The sequence below is a fragment of the Microcaecilia unicolor genome, chromosome 6, assembly GCF_901765095.1.
Source record: "Microcaecilia unicolor chromosome 6, aMicUni1.1, whole genome shotgun sequence".
In the NCBI taxonomy this organism is placed as follows: Eukaryota; Metazoa; Chordata; class Amphibia; order Gymnophiona; family Siphonopidae; genus Microcaecilia; species Microcaecilia unicolor.
The window spans coordinates 126030983-126051379 of NC_044036.1; the positions used below are offsets into that span (position 1 = coordinate 126030983).

A 20397-nucleotide genomic window follows, 5' to 3' on the forward strand; every position below is an offset into this window, starting at 1 on the left:
ATCTTACTTTTACTGAAATAATAATTTCACCAATTTTTACTACTTTTACTTAGCTACATCTGATTATTGCAGTTAAAAGTAAAATGAAAAAGGCAGAAGTGAGATATAAATGATGATTCCTCAGTAAACCAAATGAACCAGCAAGGAACAGGATTTTGCTATTGCAAACATTGTCACGCAAACAGTGGATCATCTCATCTTAAATTTTGCTGTTCAGTGAATATAGCCTTTGAGAACAGTAGAGTTGCCTGTGGTTGTTGAACTGGTTACTGGTCTCTAGCCAAACAGAACAGTGGTGAGTTGGGTCACTTTGAAGAGGAGATGAAGCTGAAGCTGATAGCAGGTCTTGGTGAAAAGACATATGTTTCTCTCACAACAGACTGCTGGTCATCCCATGGGAATTTTTACATAGGGGTGACTGGATTGGTAGAGTCTTTAGAATGGAAGTCTGTTTATCTGGCCTTATAACTGAAGGGTTCCCATACATTTGACATTTTTGCATGAGTTCTCGAAGATATTCAAACAGATCTTGCCATCAGACAAAAAAATCGTTAGTACAACTACTGACAATCATACCAGCTTTGGGAAAACCTTCTTTGTAATTGAACAGCATGATGATGATAATGAAGATTCAAGTGATAAATTGAATAGCACTACTTCTAATGCAGATCATAATGACAATAATGATGATAAAGTATTTTTTGCTATACTGAAATCAATTGTTTCCAAGATTTCCTTGGTCAAAACCTGTAGACCCAATCAGAAGACATCAGTAATATTACAGCCTGGCCTGATGTGAAGGAACTTTTTATCAGACTGGTCAATCCACTTCCTGCCAATGCAGTTGGAACACCTTTTTAGCTGTGCTAGATTAATGATTCAGAAGTGCACTCACAAGAGTGAGTCATTTTCAAAAAATGTAGTTTTACGAAAAGCAAGTGGATTGAATTGTAGAGCAATAAAGCTGTTGGGATAAAAACATTAACAATTGTTGCATTCATTGTAGTTGTGGCCTAGTGGTTAGGGTGGTGGACTTTGGTCCTAAGGAACTGAGTTCAATTCCCACTTCAGGCACAGGCAGCTCCTTGTGACTCTGGGCAAGTCACTTAACCCTCCATTGCCACATTGAGCCTGCCATGAGTGGGAAAGCGTGGGGTACAAATGAAACAAAAAACAAGTATTATATTAGGCAATAACTGTTTTACTTTCACTTAAGTAATTTTTTTTAATGTGTTCTTCACTGTACTTTTACTTCAGTATTAAAAGTTACAATTATTTTTACTTAAGTACTTTGACCTAGTACTTTGAACAACATTGCTTTTCTGATCTCCCCAAATACAAGAACACTCCTCTTCAGATCCCATTCCCCTTTTAATAACCACAACAGACTCTACTCCCCCCCCCCCTCTCCCAAGCAGACCCTCATCCTCCTTCCAACCCTGACCCACCTGGACCTTGTTAGTCTAGTGGGATTGAATGGAAGTTGTCTCTTTTCACTGTCTGGCTCCAGGTGTCAAAATGATAGCAATAACCCCCCCAGCTATGGTTGGATGGTACTATAGCTATCGGTCATCCTTCCACACAAGGAGCGAATGGAGGGTGTCAGAGGCAGACAAAGCAGTATAATTATATGGGGTAAATATTCAGCTGGCGGTGGGCAGTGTTTTTTTTGGCTACCGCCAGAATTATACCCAGGTATTCAATGCAGGGTCATGTCTGAGCACCAGCATTGAATGTCTGGGATTTGAAGCCAGCTATCCCTTACCCGGTTAAGTGTGATCTGCAGCAAATAACTACCTATGTGAAACTGGATAAAGAAAGGACTGAAATTGTCTGGTTAACCTAGATGGTTAAATGCGAAATATTGGCACTTACCCATAAGTGCCGATTCTACCCCAGTTCAGACCACAAAACAGACAGCTATGGCTTTAGTGGTTAGCACTGATTTTCAGTGGCACTAACCAGTTAAATGCCACTAAATAAGCGGACAGTCCCACACAAGTGATTTAACAGGCCAGGAGCCTCTCCTGGCCAGTTACATCGCTTTGAATATTGACCCCATGGTTTTTAATATGATAGGAAACCCAGATCTCTGTTACGTTCTTTCTTGTTTGTGTGAAAATATGTCAGCTTAATTTCAAAGGCCATATATTCCTGAATTGTTTTAAAATGTCCTGTTATTATTCTGACATAGATAGAAAAAAATCTCAAATTCAGCATTTTACTGCACTGAAGGTGATGGAGATAGTTTTATGCTGTTAAATTTATTAGATCCACATTCTGTCCATTATTTTGAGTAACCTGACATTTGCCAGAGCTCATTATTGTGTACAGTGTCATTTCAAGCTTGGATTTTAAGGTTACAGGATGTATCAATCCATAAACATCTCCTTGACTCTCCCGATGCAGGCTCATTAGGTGAAAATGCAGCCTATGTCGAATCTTGGATGTTAATAAATATTAGAACCCGTAGAACATCATCTGTTTTAGTCACCTTTGCTGTATTTGTGTCTGCTTATATTATTCAGACCATAAGATCACTGATTCAGGGCCCTGGTCCTAAAAAATGCTCATCCACAGAGATGTTACCTTGGTTTTGTTTTGCAGTGTCTTGATGTGGTGCTTGTGAGCACTGAATCTTCTCTTCAGTATTTGGCGCATTTCCCCAACAAAGCAACTATATAGTACATTGCAGGAACAGCATGAATATGATTCCCTTATGTTGAATGTTTTCTCTTGTGAGTAACTGTGGGGTTCTGTAATACATGCTTGAGCAATTTAGTTTTGTACAGTTCAGAGATTTATGTCATTTTCTTCTTTTTTGAGCTTCTGTTGGGAGCTTGCTTTTCATTAATTTTTCTTTCAGATTTGGTGTTGTCAGAAGGTGGCGCTAAGAATATCTCTTTAAGGGCTCCTTTTACTAAGCAGCGGTAAGTCCAACACAGGCTTACCACTCGCTATACAGGAAGTACCGCCGGGCTACCACAGCAGCCTAGCGGTACTTCCCACCCCTAGTGCACCGTCATTTCCAGCGCTCCAAAAATGTATTTATTTTTGTAACAGTGGAGTGTACCCAGCAGTGTTACCACCAGGTTAACACGGGAGCCCTTACCACCACCTCAATGGGTGGTGAAAAAATGGCCGCGTGGCAAGTACTTTACTTGCCACCCATTCATGAAACCCTTTTAATGCTCTTTCAGTGTTCTATTTGTCTTAGTGACCTCAGTTGTGCACATTGCCCACTAAGTGTTGTGGCAATGGATCATGCACACAGATCTTCATCGGTTCACGGTATTACCGAATTTTTTATTATAACTCAATGTTAACTTTTTTATTAGATACTCATCTTATTTAGATGTATCGGACCCAGGGGTTGATGTTAATGTCCGACATGCATGTTTTGCCCTTCCCTAGAGCTGTCTCAACCCTGTAATCATTTAAGCAGAGCTGACACTAAGACGGCAAAGGGGGTCAGTCCTTGAGACAGCTCTAGGGAAGGGCGAAACATGCATGTCGGACATTAACATCAACCCCTGGGTCCGATACATCTAAATAAGATGAGTATCTAATAAAAAAGTTAACGTTGAGTTATAATAAAAAATTTGGTAATACAGTGAACCGATGAAGATCTATGTGCATGATCCATTGCCACAACACCTAGTGGGCAAAGTGCAAAACTGAGGTCACTATGACAAATAGAACACTGAAAGAGCATTAAAAGGATGTGTGGTTATAAGAACTAGTTAGTGGGAACCACTCACGATATACGGAGCTATAATTCTTGAGGTCCCATAAGTGAATGCATTAACAACTAGCCAGAGAGAGTGGTATTTACTTGCCACCCAGCCATTTCCTGTAGGAAAGCAAAACTTCCCTTTTACCAGTTGCGGTAAAAAGGGAGTCTCGGCATGCATATAAAACACGCATTGATGCCAGCACCGGCCCAATTTTTACACAGCTTGGTGAAAGAGGCCCTCAGTAATTCATCCTCCTGGAGCTGTGGCTACAGACCTTATGATTTTCTTCAGCTTTTCCAATTCTGGATTGTTTGTCACTATAAGGTAGACTCTGCCTCTGAAGTTTTCTTTTCTTTGTACTGCAGTAGGTTTTCCTTGTGTATTTAAAGTGAAGACAACTTTGGGGTTATAGGCTTTCTGTCTCAAGGAGGTAGCTGCATCTGTCAGCTGGTTTCCTATATATAGATGGTTATATATAGGCACTTTTGATAGAAACTGTCGTGTCTAGAAAGTTAAATTTTTCTGTGGGATAGTCAATTTTGAATCTGATTGCAAGGTAGGATGGATTAAAATAATTGCAAAATTGTTTGAGAGCCTCTTCTCCTTTAGTACAAATCATAAAAATGTTATCCATTTATCAGTTTGAGAGCCTCTTCTCCTTTAGTACAAATCATAAAAATGTTATTCATTTATCAGTACATAAGAACATAAGAATAGCAATTCTGAGTCAGACCAACAGTCCACCTAGCCCAACAGTGGTCAATCCAGGTCAAACGAACCTGGTAGAAACCCAAATAGTAGCTATCAATCCAAGTTTCCAAGTTTATTAAAGTTTACTACCCCGTTCTTTGGGAGTACTTTCAGAGCAGCTTACAGTCTAATATATAAGGGAGAAGAAAGCAAGAAAATCATCTCAGGGAAAACAGTGGATTCCCCATGTCTGTCTCAATAGCAGACTATGGGCTTTTCCTTCAGGAACTTGTCCTAACCTTTTTATAAACCCAGATATGCTAACCATTGTTACCAAAACTTTTGGCAATGAGTTCCAGAGCTTAACTATTCGTTGAGTGAAAAAATATTTCCTCCTATTTGTTTTAAAAGTATTTCCCCTAGTCTTTGTACTTTTTGCAAGAGTAAAAAATCGATTCACTTCTACTCGTTCTACACCACTTAAAATTTTGTAGACTTTAATCATACATCTCCTCAGCCGCCTCTTTTCCAAGCTGAAGAGCCCTAACCTCTTTAGCCTTTCCTAATATCATATCCCCTGTATCATTTTGGTCGCTCTTCTTTGAACCTTTTCTAATTCTGCTATATATATATTTTTTTAGTTCTTTCGGTACCCTTGGATGTATACCATCTGGTCCAGGTGATTTACTGCTCTTTAATTTGTTCATTTGGATCAGTGTGTCTTCCAGGTTCACTGAGATTTCTTTCAGTTCCTCTGTAGGTAGATTGCTTACATCTTCTTCCGTAAAGAGCGAAGCAAATGATTCATTCAATCTTTCCACTATGGCCTTGTCCTCCCTGAATGCCTCTTTTGCTCCTTCATGATTTAACACTCCCACGGACTCCCTCATAGACTTCCTGCTTCTGATGTACCTGAAAAAGTTGTTACTGTGAATTTTTGTCTCTGCGGCATGTTGCTCTTTATATTCTCTTTTAGCCTTCTTTATCAATGCTTTACATCAAACTCACCAGTGCTTATGTTGCTTCTTATTTGCTTAATTTGGGTCCTTTTCTATTCTTTGAAGCACATTCTTTTGGCTCTAGAAGCCTCTTTCACTTCATCTTTTAACCATTCTTTCGTTTGCTTTTCTTTCCACTTTTGTAAAGATATGGAATGCATCTGGTCTAGGCTTCCAAGATGATATTTTTAAACAACGATCATGCTTGATTAACCTTTGCAGAAGATCCTTTTACCTTCTTTTTAACCATTTTACTCATTTTATCATAGTCACCCTTATGAAAATTAAATGTTCCTATAGTACATTTCCATTGCGGCTTCACTCCAGATATTAGCTCAGATTTAATCATGTTATAATCATTGGTTTCCAGCAGTTCTAACACCATTGCCTCTTGTATTATGCCCTACATTCTACTAGGAACTAGATCTAAAATGGTTCCCCCTCTAGATGGTTCCTGGACCAGTTACTCCAAGAAAGTAATTAATTATGTCTAAGATTTTTACCTCCTTAGTGCTCCCTGATGTAGAATTTATCCGGTCAAAATTGGGGTAATTGAAATCACTAATATATGTTGAAGGACTAGTAGAATGTATATCAAAATATCCTACCTAATTCTACTATATGAAACCCTGTATTGCAGGTGTAAATTCACATATATTTATGAAAATATGTGGAGAAAAAAAGATTTCAGAAACCACGGAGAAATCTCTTTAAAGGAACACCTTTCAAAGTTAAGAGAACTCCTCTTCAATCACTAGTCTTCACAAAAAAAACTCCACTCTTCTTATTCATAAAATACTTGTGCACACACCTTTAACAATACAATAAGGTAGAGGCTGATAATTATGCCACAAATGCGGAGAAATACACTTTCAATTATTACTTAGCTTGAATCATCTTAGTGTTGACAGTCCATGGTCGCTTCCTCAATGTCCAGTAATCATAAGCCCAACAGGAAAACCCTGTTTCGCCACCACCGGGCTGTTTCAAGGGCCGAAAATACTTCCAAATTCAAAGCTTCTCATTTCACCGCAGTACTGCCTCGTCTTGGCGTCTTTGAAACTAGAGCGACTTCTCCTTGATATATATATACACGTCATTTCCCATGATGTCATTTCCACAGTGACTTCCACATTCAATGAAGGGCTACAGCAATACCGCAATTGCACTTTAAAAGAATCTCTTCACAAAAAAGCCTTCCACTCTATAGATATATTTAAACCTTTCGGGATTACGGTTTGTAATGCATAAATCCATCATTGTTCTTTTTGTCTTAATAATTTCCTCACATCTCCTTTACGCTCCGTTATATGAATCTGTTCTAGAACAATACATAGTAACTCTGCAAACTCGTGATGTTTCAGTAAACAGTGAGACACTAGAGGTTCATATGTTTTTTTTAGCTTGTATACAATGTCGGTGCTCAATCAGCCTTGTTTTCAACATGCGTGACGTTTGTCCTATGTAAAATAAATCACAGGGACATTTCAAGAGATAAATCACATTCCTCGATTTACAATTAGTAATAGATTTTAAACTAAAGATATTTCTTGTAAATCCCTGTATTTTATACTCTTCCAAAAGTTCATAAAAATGTAAGGAACCCTCCAGGTCGCCCTATTGTAGCGGCTAGGGGCTCGTTGCTTGAACGTCCAGCTCAATACATAGATAAAATGTTGCAACCGTTCTTATTGAATATTAAATCTTACATACAAGATGGTTCTCATTTTCTATGGCTATTTGAAATGAAAAAAGCTGAAATATGCAATACCACATTATTAGTGACTTTGGATGCGTGCTCGTTGTACACTTCAATCCCTCAGAATGAAGCCATTCAGGTGCTAGAACAGATCTTGGATAGTAGGGTACTTCCTCATTTAGTTCCTACTGATTTTGTACTGAATTTAATTAAGATCACATTAACAGAAATTTATTTTACTTTCAATAAAAAATATTATATACAGAAAACAGGAGTCTCGATGGGAGCAGCTTGTTCTCCCACAATTGCAAATTTATTTATGGAATCCTATGAAAATCAATGGGTTTATGAATCAAGATGGAATGGTCTGGTTAAAAGTTGGTGGACATACATAGATGATATTTTTATGTTGTGGGAGGGTACACCTATGGAATTGCAGGAATTTGTGACATATTTGAATGGGTGTCATAAGAACATTAAATTTGAATATCATAGTAGTTATTCAGCTATTTCTTTTTTGGATGTGCAATTAACTAAAATCCAAAATACATGGGAAATGTCTGTATTTGTAAAACCAACTGACCGTAATACTACGTTGCATTTCCAAAGCATGCACCCGAGTCACTGTAAAACGAATATTCCCTTTGCTCAATTTTTGCGTTATCGCAAAATTTGTTCCTCTAATGACAAATATTTTCACCAGACATCTCATTTACAACAGAAATTTGAAGAAAGAGGATATCCTAAAAAGTTAGTACAAAAAGCAAGAAAGCGTGCCTTCTTTAATCATAGAGAATGGCTGTTGAATCCTGTGGAACATAGAAATGAACAAGAAGAAATGGTGACATTTGTAATGAAATATAATGCTCATTCGAACAAGATGGTTAAAATAATTAAAAAACATGCTGCTATGTTGAAGATTTATCCTTGTTTTCGTGATCTAAGGATTATGTTTGCATATCAGAGACAGAGTAATTTAAGTGATTTATTATGTAGAGCTGATACGTGGAATCGGCGAAATAGCAGTGAAAAGAAGAAGGGACATCATAGTGCATGTGGCCAGTGTTCAGTGTGTTCTAACATGGTGACCACGGATGCATTTGTGGATGTGCATACAAGAAATATCTTTAGTTTAAAATCTATTACCAATTGTAAATCGATGAATGTGATTTATCTCTTGAAATGTCCCTGTGATTTATATCACATAGGACAAACGTCACGCATGTTGAAAACAAGGCTGATTGAGCACCGACATAGTATACAAGCTAAAAAAAATGTATGAACCTCTAGTGTCTCACTGTTTACTGAAACATCACGAGTTTGCAGAGTTACTATGTATTGTTCTGGAACAGATTCATATAACAGAGCGTAAAGGAGATGTGAGGAAATTATTAAGACAAAAAGAACAACGATGGATTTATGCATTACAAACCGTAATCCCGAAAGGTTTAAATATATCTATAGAGTGGAAGGCTTTCTTGTGAAGAGATTCTTTTAAAGTGCAATTGCGGTATTGCTGTAGCCCTTCATTGAATGTGGACGTCACTGTGGAAGTGACATCATGGGAAATGACGTATATATATATCAAGGAGAAGTCGCTCTAGTTTCAAAGATGCCAAGACGAGGCAGTACTGCGGTGAAATGAGAAGCTTTGAATTTGGAAGTATTTTCGGCCCTTGAAACAGCCTGGTGGTGGCGAAACTGGGTTCTCCTGTTGGGCTTATGATTACTGGACATTGAGGAAGCGACCATGGACTGTCGACATTAAGATGATTCAAGCTAAGTAATAATTGAAAGTGTATTTCTCCGCATTTGTGGCGTAATTATCAGCCTCTACCTTATTGTATTGTTAAAGGTGTGTGCACAAGTATTTTATGAATAAGAAGAGTGGAGTTTTTTTTGTGAAGACTAGTGATTGAAGAGGAGTTCTCTTAACTTTGAAAGGTGTTCCTTTAAAGAGATTTCTCCGTGGTTTCTGAAGTCTTTTTTCTCCACAATATTTTCATAAATATATGTGAATTTACACTTGCAATACAGGGTTTCATATAGTAGAATTAGGTAGGATATTTTGGTAACTGAAATCACCAATTTTATACTGTTGTCCAGTTTGTCAGCTTGTTTAATTTCTGTAAACATTTCATCATTTGTCTGTTTGTTCTGTCCTTACAGATGGTAGGACAGCGCTACAAGAATGTTTCTTCCCTTCACACATGGAATTTCTATCCATAATAATTCCATACTGTTATTTGTTTCATGTAGATTTTTTTTCGTAAATTTCCTCTTTAACAAATAGTCCAACACTGCCTCTAATTTGATCTACTCTATCATTGTGATATAATGTGTACCCAGTTAACACAGTGTCCCATTGATTGTCCTCCTTCCACCAGGTCTCTGAGATGCCTATTATATCTAACTTATCATTTAGGACTATATACTCTCTCTCCCATCTTCTTTTTTAGGCTTCTTGCATTTGTATTCAGACCCTTCAAAGTGTGTTTTTCCTTGCAACTACAAGCTGCTTAGAAGTTGACAGGGATAATGTGCATCCTTTACCCTGCTCTCTCTTTAAACACTCCTGGCTTTCTTTCACCATTAAAAGGTTTAGTCTGATATGTATTAGGGATAAGCTATCATTCGCAATGACATATGCCATATTATTAAATGAAAACAAGCAGAAAAAAAGTACTACAAATAGTGAACACTATTTACAAAGAGGTCACATTCTTTGGAAAAAATGCACATATGCATGAACCATGTGTGTGATCAAACCATCATGCATATGCACACTATCAAGAAAGAGTTACATTCTTTCCAATACAGTGCTTCTTCTTTGCAAATAGTGTGCAAAGAGGGTGCACTCTTAACAACATTGCTCCAATAATGACAAAATGGTCAAAAAACCCTGAAAAAAAATAAACATTTCTAGAAACGGCAAGGGAAATGACATAAAACAAAAATTTTCCAACTGCCCATCTGTAATATATTTTCAAAAATGTCACTTCCAGTTCTGCTGTGAGAAGATTAGCATATCATGGTGCCATCCTGTTACCCATAGTAGTGACCATGACTTGTAGATAGATGTCATTATTAATGTGGAAGTATTGGTGGGTTTTGATTAATTTTGTAATAGTTTCTGGTGTGTATTGATTATCCACAGTAAATGCGTTTAGGAATTTGTCAGTTATCTCATATACATGGGAAATGTTGTTGTGTAGTGATTCTACATTCAGTGTCATCTGGACAGTGTCAGGTGGTATCTGCTTATTTTTTAAATTTGTTCAGAACATCTGTTTATCTTGTAAACTGGGGGAGGGGGTGTTATTGTGGACTACCATTAAGATGGGTTATTTTACCAAAATTTGTGCTATTTTTAGCACAGGTCCCATTTTATGCAATGAGACCTAGTTACTAATATCCAAGGTTTACAGTAAAATAACTCATCTCTGAGGGAGGGGTGGAGCCTGGAGGACATGGTCCAGGAAGTATAAAAGCTAGGACACAGCTAGATTAAGGAGGCCCACAGGGAAAAAGTGGTGTCCAACTGCATATGTCTCCACCATGTATCTGTGAACTGTAACTGCAATGGTCAGGTAGGCCAAGTTCAACATAGGTCGGATGCAAGCTGGCCTATGTTGACTGCTAGAGATTGCACTGGTACTCTGCTGAGCCAGACAAGCACTCAGCAGTATATGCTACCTTGCTGAGAGACCATAGTGCACACCATAGCCCTACAGGAGCAGGCCACGAAAGCACATTCTTCTATATATGGACTAGTTTTATGTTTACTTTTATTCCCTCACCTGCGAATAGAACAAGGCCCCATATGACACCTGAAATAAATATTATTTTGTTCACTTTAACTCGCTGTATGCATCCGGTTTATCTTGTCTCCAGGCCCCACCCTCGTTCATGTTACCACAACATCTTAAAGGTAGCCCATGTTGATAGCTTCCTCTTATAAGTCCAGATATTTCATCTGTGAGGGTGCCAATACCAGATATGATTGGAAGACCAACATGTTTAGGTTTTTAGAGCTTAAGGAACATGTAAAACATGTTTATAGGAGGTTGGGTTGGTATGAAATGAGGGCTTTTTAAAATTTAATTATTTTTTTATATGACTGTACTTGCTTTATAAATATCTTGATAAGATTTTTCAACTGTTTTTTTTTATTTATATTTTCAACTTCATTACATAACGATGTTCATACATTGGAATGTATAGATTTGGAACATAACTACAAGTATTTATAATACAAGCAAAATCTTATCATATTAGTCCACAAAAGGAGGATCCAAGATTAGGAAATTCTAAAAATAAAAAAAACTCACAATGTGACATTTATCACTAAACTGAACTAGAAGGACATTGGGATCCTGCAGCCTAGACAGTACAGCTATGTTGGAACGGACAGCACAGGCGGGTCATGTTTTACCTCTTGAGCTAAGACAAAGTCTTTTAATTTAATAGGACAGAGAAAAAGGTAATTTACCGCATTTAGAGAAATCATACATCTAGATGGATATCTAAGGGTAAAAGTTCCTCCTAGGAAAAGGATTCTTGGTCTACATGCCAGCAACTTCCTTCTCCTGGCCTGGGTTTCTCTAGCTAAATCTGGAAAAATACGTATTTCCCCACCCATAAAATTAACATTCATTTTTCTGAAATAAGAACGTAGAATTAAACTCTTACCTGACTCCAGAGCAAATGTTACAAGTAAAGTTGCTCGTTCTGAAATCTTAAAACGTTCTAGAAAATCAGTCAAATTATCTTGAGGATGCTCTGAGTCTATGGGTGTAGATTTCTTTATGTATTGCATTTTAGACACCATAGGGTGATTTTCAAGAGGAATATCCAGAACTTCCAGAAAGTACTTTTTCAATAATTCAACTGGAGGAATAAATGATGCTATCTGAAAATTAAGTACTCTGAGATTATTCCTTCTGGATTGATTTTCCATATATTCCAATTTCTTTGCCTGGATTTTGTTATCTTTTATAACAGCTACCACTGTAGTTGGCATGGATTTCAATTCAGAATCAAAAGTCTGAATTTTTTCCTGATGTAGTTCAACTATGGTGGTAAGCTGATTAGATTGCTCCTTTAATTGTCTTATTTCAGTCTGTGAGGAATTAAAGATACGCTGGAGGTTCACGTTCACCCCTTGAATGGCCTCCCAAATCACATCCATAGTGATTATTGCAGGTTTTTCCATACCACCTCCTAATCCAAGAAGATCTATTTCTTGGGTTAAGGTTAGGGGCAAATATCCCCTTCCCACTGTAACAGTACCTGGAGTTGAAGCTAGAACCGGACCTCCTACCGCCGACGATAGTCCGCCCACTTCGGACGCCTGTTCGAACAGTGCTTCCTCTGTTCCGCTACTCCTTCCAGGTTGTGGTGGGGTCAAGCCTGCTAAAGGGCTCAAAGTAGCACCCTCTGCACTGTGCTCCATGCGTATCGTTTTGGAGATTCCAGTAGCAGGATCCCTCGGTCCCAGTGGGCGGATTCCAAAGGTCTCAAGTGTGGGTTGTGTCATGGCGGGACTACCAGCAGCGCTCGAGGAGGTAAGAGCCACCGCTTTTCCTTTTCTATTCCCCATTTCTCCCAGGGAGCGCTCCATGACAAACAGCCGCAAACCTGAAAAACTTCGGAGCTCACGCTCACACGTCTAGTTCGGCGGCCATCTTGGATCCTGATTTCAACTGTTTTGTATACTCCTGTGTGGGTTTCTGTCAGTTTCCTGAAGTATGTTCTGTTTGAGGTCTGTCTATGCCCTTCTTCTATGTACGTTTGTGCATACAGGCCTGATGATAATGCTTTGGTTATTTTGTAGGGTTTTTTTAATGACAGCTCTTTCTATTGGAAAGAGGTTGTACACAATTTTATTTTATTTGCATTGATTTAGGAACTACTACTACTACTACTATTTAGCATTTCTATAGCGCTACAAGGCATACGCAGCGCTGTACAAACATAGAAGAAAGACAGTCCCTGCTCAAAGAGCTTACAATCTAATAGACAAAAAATAAATAAAGTAAGCAAATCAAATCAATTAATGTGATCGGGAAGGAAGAGAGGAGGGTAGGTGGAGGCGAGTGGTTACGAGTCAAAAGCAATGTTAAAGAGGTGGGCTTTCAGTCTAGATTTAAAGGTGGCCAAGGATGGGGCAAGACGTAGGGGCTCAGGAAGTTTATTCCAGGCGTAGGGTGCAGCGAGACAGAAGGCGCAAAGTCTGGAGTTGGCAGTAGTGGAGAAGGGAACAGATAAGAAGGATTTATCCATGGAGCGGAGTGCACAGGAAGGGGTGTAGGGAAGGACGAGTGTGGAGAGATACTGGGGAGCAGCAGAGTGAATACATTTATAGGTTAGTAGAAGAAGTTTGAACAGGATGCGAAAATGGATAGGGAGCCAGTGAAGGGTCTTGAGGAGAGGGGTAGTATGAGTAAAGCAACCCTGGCGGAAGATGAGACGGGCAGCAGAGTTTTGAACCGACTGGAGAGGGGAGAGGTGACTAAGTGGGAGGCCAGCAAGAAGCAGATTGCAGTAGTCTAAACGAGAGGTGACAAGGGTGTGGATGAGGGTTTTGGTAGAGTGCTCGGAAAGAAAGGGGCGGATTTTACGGATGTTGTAAAGAAAGAAACGACAGGTCTTGGCGGTCTGCTGGATATGAGCAGAGAAGGAGAGAGAAGAGTCAAAGATGACCCCAAGGTTTCGAGCTGAGGAGACAGGGAGAATGAGAGAGCCATCAACAGAAATAGAAAATGGGGGGGGGGGGGAGGTGGGTTTGGGGGGGGAAAATGAGAAGCTCGGTTTTGGTCATATTTAATTTCAGGTGGAGTTGAGACATCCAGGCAGCAATGTCAGACAAGCACGCTGAAACTTTGGTTTGGATGCAAGGTGAGATATCAGGGGTAGAAAGGTAGATTTGGGAGTCATCAGCATAGAGGTGGTAGGAAAAGCCATGGGATGAGATTAATGAAGTGTAGATAGAAAAGAGGAGGGGACCAAGAACAGAACCCTGAGGTACGCTGACAGGCAGAGGGATAGAGGTAGAAGAGGATCCACCAGAGTGAACACTAAAGGTGCGGAGGGAGAGGTAGGAAGAGAACCAGGAAAGGACAGAGCCCTGGAATCCAAGTGAGGACAGGGTATCGAGAAGTATGCTGTGATCGACAGTGTCAAAAGCAGCGGAAAGATCAAGAAGAATGAGGATGGAATATTGACCTCTGGATTTAGTCAGTAATAGGTCATTGGAGACTTTAGTAAGCGCAGTTTCGGTTGAGTGGAGAGGGCGAAAACCAGATTGTAGTGGGTCAAGAATAGCATGTGAGGAGAGAAAATCAAGGCAGCGGCGGTGAACAGCACGCTCAAGTAATTTGGAGAGAAAAGGAAGGAGGGAGATGGGTCGGTAATTAGAGGGACAAGTAGGGTCAAGTGAAGGCTTCTTAAGGAGAGGTGTGACCACAGCATGTTTAAAGGCAGCAGGGACAGTCGCAGTGGAAAGTGAGAGGTTGAGAATGTGACAGATAAAAGGAATAAGAGTAGGAGAGATGGCATTAAGAAGGTGGGTGGGAATGGGATCAGAGGAACAGGTGGTACATTTTGAGGAAGAAAGGAGAAGTGTAGTTTCCTCAATAGTAACTTCAGGAAAGGAGGAAAGGGAATGAGGGGAAGGAGAGAGAGGGGAACGGACTAGTGGAGGGAGAGGCTGGTGAGGTAGAGAAAGCAAGGTTTATCTTTTGAACCTTGTTGTGAAAGAATTCAGCAAGGGTCTGAGGAGATAATGAGGGGGGAGTTGGAGGAGGGGGCACCTTGAGGAGAGAGTTCAATGTGGTGAAGAGAAGTCGAGGATTAGAGTCAAGAGAGTTGGTCAGTTGGATATAATAATCCTGTTTGGCACGTAAAAGAGCAGATTGGAAGGAGGTCAGCATGAACTTAAAGTGTAAGAAATCAGCAAGGGCCCGAGATTTCCGCCAGAGGCGTTCGGCGGAGCGGGTACAGGAACGTAGGTAGCGGATATTAGAAGTCAGCCAAGGTTGGGGTTTTGTACGCCTTACAGTGCGAGTCATCAAAGGTGCAAGAGTGTCTAAGGCAGAGGATAGAGTATTGTTGTAAGAAGAAACAGCCTCGTTGACAGACGTGGATGGTGCCACAGTAGAGAGGAGGTTTGAAACATGGGAGGATAGAGATGAAGGGTCAATATCGTGAAGATTCCTAGATAAATTAGATAGGATAGGATGGGACTGGGAGGGAGGAGATTTAAGTGTGAAAGTTATAAGATGGTGATCAGAGGAGGGATGATCAGAGGCAAGGTAACTAGAAGATGAACAGTTGGAGGAGAAGATGAGATCAAGACAGTGACCATTTTGATGAGTGGGGGAGGTGGAGCATAGTTGGAGATTAAAGGACGACGTTAAAGCGAGTAACTTGGAAATATAAGAGTTGGAAGGATCATTAGCAGGAATATTAAAGTCACCAAGGATGAGAGAGGGGGAGGAAGGATCATGGAAGAAGGCAAGCCAGGCGTCAGTCACTGAGAAAGGATGAAAGGGACTTATCAGGAAGCAGGTAAATATGTTTTTATAGTATTGGTGAGAGGGAGTGATAACTGAGTACATAAGGGGGGAGAAGATGACAGAAGGGAGTATTTAATATGTTGAGTGAAGAAATATTTTCTCTGATTCATTTTAAATTTACTACTTTGTAGCTTCATTGCATGCCCCCTAGTCCTAGCATTTTTGGAAAGAGTAAAACAAGTGATTCACATTTACCCATTCCACTCTACTCAGTATTTTATATACCTCTCTCATATCTCTCCTCAGCCTTGGTTAATGATAAGCCACCTGCACAACTCCCTGCCATATCCACTGGTGACTATCCACATGGACTGGCTCAAGACATTATGATATGCAGGAACCAGACCACTCCATTTATGTCAGTCCTTGAATGATTCTTGAGTTAACTGCTCAGGGGATGTTTAATATGTCTGAGTGTGCAATAACAAAATAAAATGAATCTTAGCTCTTCAATATTTCCCACCACAAAAAGAGAAGAAAATGGCAAAATGCCAATGTTGATTAAAGCAGTGTTCTCAGTCTACCAATAGCTGAGAAAGACTACTGCTTCTTCTGCTAAATTAAAATTTAGCTATCTCAAGAGCTGTAAGAGCAAATGTGCTAAATCTGACCTGCAATTCTCTTTTATCTCCCTCCCCTACTCAGCTACCCTTCTTCTTGATTTCCTATCTTATGGTAGTTTCCCCTCTGAGATTCACACTAAACAAAGGTTGGTGACGCAACTGCTCGAACAGAAATATGGGACTAGAAAGATGAGTAGGAGGGAATAGTACCAGATGTACAATGGCAGTTTTGATTCAGTTCTTGTGCACCCTGGCCTGTTTCCTTGCAATTCTTCCTTTTACTAATCCTTCTTTTCAGCCACTCCATTTTTCCACTGAGTTCAGAATAAAGAAGCAAGAAATAAGAAAAGTTGGCAGTACAGAATTGTTCTCTGCTCCCCTCTAAAATATGAAGATAAATATAGCAATATTTGATAGGTCATGCTGAGACCTTTCAAAAATATGGATTTGTTACTTCCCCCCTGCAAGCTGTTAAGTTTAACCACCATCTATGTACCAAGACTGACCTTCTTAAGAGTCCACAAAGGTTGAATTTGTCCAGAGATGTCAGAGATTTCAAGTAATTGTCATGATTAAAATTCTACATAAACTGAAGAGCCAAATCTACCCAACATACCTAGGATGTAAAGCTGTGGCAATGTTCTGATTTCCTATAGCACTTTATATGAGGCTAACATATTAAGAAAGCTACAAAGATTGCTCTAAGAGGAACAGTGTAGATACATGGCAAAAGATCAGATATGATTTTCTAGAAACTGAGAGCTAATTTATCATCTAGGAAGAACAAGTAATAAATCCTTCTCGCTTCTTACTTAATCTTTGGACATTACCTATTGTATCTGCTATCCTGGAATGACTATGTCATAACAAAACTCTGTAAGCCACATTGAGCCTGCAAATAGGTGGGGAAATGTGGGATACAAATGCAATAAATAAATAAATAAATATTTTATGAAAAAAAAGTTTCAGGCAGGAAATAATTTATTTAAGGACATTTAGGCCTACTGAACCAGAATAATAATAGCAAAAATCCTACATTGCAATAGCTAATTGCAAGATAAAAATCTATTGATGACTATGAAAAAAAATCTATTTATATGGAACTTTTCATAAAGAGACCTTGAGGCATATTTACAAAGCACTTAGCCTCCCAAAGTTCCATAGAAACCTATGGAACATAGCCTCCCAAAGTGCTTTGAAAATATGCCTCTTTATACCATATTATATTATAGACAACATTCATTGAGCATTTTTTCATGGATATAGAATAAAATCTAATATTTTATATATAAGGTCCACAATAACTTGTAAAAACCTACCCAGATAGAGATCTTGCATCAAATCAAATTGCACTCATTGTAATAGCTGTAATTATAATAAATCATAAGCTACCTTTTCAAAAGAGCCAACCCATTTTTTCACATTTCTCAGGAAAGACTATTTATTTTCTCAAAATGATTACTAAAAAGAAGTCGTCCACGAATGCCAGATTTGGGTGAAATAAAATTCTATTCTCTCTTTAACACTGCAAATCTTGATGTGATTTAATAAACAGAACAAAATTCCTATAATCACCACAGTGGAAGCTGTCAGATATCAGAGAACATGGCTACAATGGTTTATATTAGGATTTACTGTGGCTAGCCATTGCTTGCTATGGTTTCCAGCATGTTCTGTGTAATAAAGAACTGGCTTAGTTAATTCTTATTGTATGCTCTCTCTTTATCTAGAGACTTGTGCTTCAGATTTCTCTAAGAACTAGTAAATAAATACCGTAAGCACCACTACTATACAATATTGAGATTGGAAATAGAACCTAGGACCTTTTATTATATCTGGTGAAAGGGTTTTTCCAACGCATTTCAGGTTAGAAGATCACCAACATTCCTTCAGATCAACTTAATTACATTGCTCACACAATAAAATGACAATGTGAAATAAACAGGCATTGCTTGATCCATACCTTTATGGCTGTGGATGCAATTTGAATGTGATGGAGTCTACGCAGGGTACTGTCCCTATCAATGAAATAAGAGGCAGCCAGTTGATGCAGAGTCTCCAGAGTCACAGAGGAACTGTTACCACTGGGATCGCTTCCTTCTGATTTCTTGCTCAGCTTCCTTTTGTCCACAAAAATTGTGAGCGATTCCTCACCTATACAAATAATATGTTCATAACATGTAAGTACAGCTTTCATAGCACTCATAAACACAGCAAATATAATAATGTTGAAGTATCTGAAATATATTATAGGAGCCTGTTTCCTAAGTTGTTAGATTTTTAATGGAGGAGTTACCCCACATTAACAATGTCACCACATTGTAGGGTCCTTTTACTAAGGTGCGCCGAAAAATGGCCTGTGCTGGTGTAGACGTGTGTATTGGACGTGTGCAGGTCCATTTTTCAGCACGCCTGCAAAAAGGACCCTTTTTTGGCCGAAAATGGAAATGCGGCAAATTTAAATTGGTGCGCGTCTATTTTGGGTCTGAGATCTTAACACCATCCATTGACCTAGAAGTAAAGTCTCATGCGTTAACCGGGTGGTAATGGTTTATGCACGTACAATGCTAACTACTGCCTGGTTAGTGCTGCACGCAGGAAAATTTCCAGTGCGTTTAGTGGACGCTTGTAAAAAATGAAACTACTGTCCAGGCCACGAGGTAGCTGGATGGTAGTTCAAAACTGACGTTCATAGGACACATGTATGCGCCTACGCGGAGTAGGAAAAGGGCTCCTTTAACATCTATGTAGTGCCTTAACACAATGGTTCTCAACCAGTTCCTCAGGACACACTCAGCCAATCAGGTTTTCAGGATACCCATAAGAAAGATATGCATACCAAGGAGGCAGAGAATTATTATTATTATTTGTTACATTTGTATCCAAGTAACAGTCAAAAAAGGGAAAAACACCGCTTCACTTATGGTAATACAGCAAAACATAGCGGGTAGAGTCAAACAAAATGCATGACAATGGAAAAAAATAAAGGAAGGGGGGGAAGAGAGACCTCAGACTGGCGGCATGCAGCCAAATTAATGGGATTACTCATGTGAAAATGCAAAGATGCACATATGCACCATCACCATGTTTTAATCACTGGTCCTCGACCCACCACCTCCCTAGATATTAAACAATATTTGTTTTTGTAATCATATTTATACAAAGCGTGCTACATATACCCTCTCAGGCCCGATTTTGAAGCTGCCAGGGGAGGCCCGATTTTGAAGCTGCTATAAGATAAGTTATTATGTCTGCTTTTTATGTCCTGAGAGGGTATATGTAGCACGCTTTGTATGAATATGATTACAAAAGCAAATATTGTTTAATATCTAGGGAGGTGGTGGGTCGAGGACCAGTGATTAAAACATGGTGATGGTGCATATGTGCATATTTGCATTTTCGCACGAGTAATCCCATTAATTTGGCTGCATGCCGCCAGTCTGAGGTCTCTCTTCCCCCCTTCCTTTATTTTTTCCATTGTCATGCATTTTGCTTGACTCTACCTGCTATTTTTTGCTGTATTACATTTGTATCCCACATTTTCCCACCTTTTGCAGGCTCAATGTGGCTTACATAGAACCGTTAATGGCGTTAGCCGATTACGGTCTGAACAAATACATGGTACGAATGAATGTGATATTGTGATACATATGTATGGTAGGTACAGTTGGGGGGAACAGAGAGGAAAAGGGGGATGAAGAGTCAGGTAATGTTCGTTATGGTCTTTGGTTGCATTGTGTCGCAAGTGAAAAGGTATTTTTATGGGAGAATGACAATCTCTCTCATGCATATGAATTGTTGATATTCTGAAAACTTTACTGGCTAGGTGTGCCCTAAGGACTAGTTGAGAAGCACTGTCTTAGCTGCACATACAATTTCCGTGTTAAACACCTATCTCATAAAAGAGTATGGAATGGGCAGGGACTTTGTTTTACAGCTGTCCTGGGCATAGTTGCTATACATTAACTGTTAATGTGGCAAATAACATAGAGCAATTAAAACCACCTCGAGCAGTAGCTAACTATATATGAGATATCGGTAATGCAATTAGGGAGGAATTCTAGAAATGGCGCTCAAATTTGGTGCCGGTGAAAATCAGCACTAAAGTGCCCTTTATAGAATAATGCTTAG

The 20397-nt window shown here is 39.2% G+C and overlaps 1 protein-coding gene across 1 annotated transcript in view; it reads right to left on the reverse strand.

Annotated features, from left to right (window-relative positions):
* The window catches only part of BRINP3 (BMP/retinoic acid inducible neural specific 3), a 505009-nt gene that overhangs the window by 201439 nt on the left and 283173 nt on the right, over positions 1-20397 (reverse strand). The window contains exon 5 of the mRNA XM_030207490.1: positions 18230-18420. Coding sequence (XP_030063350.1) covers positions 18230-18420 — 191 coding nt within the window. The remainder of the gene's footprint in view (positions 1-18229; positions 18421-20397) is intronic.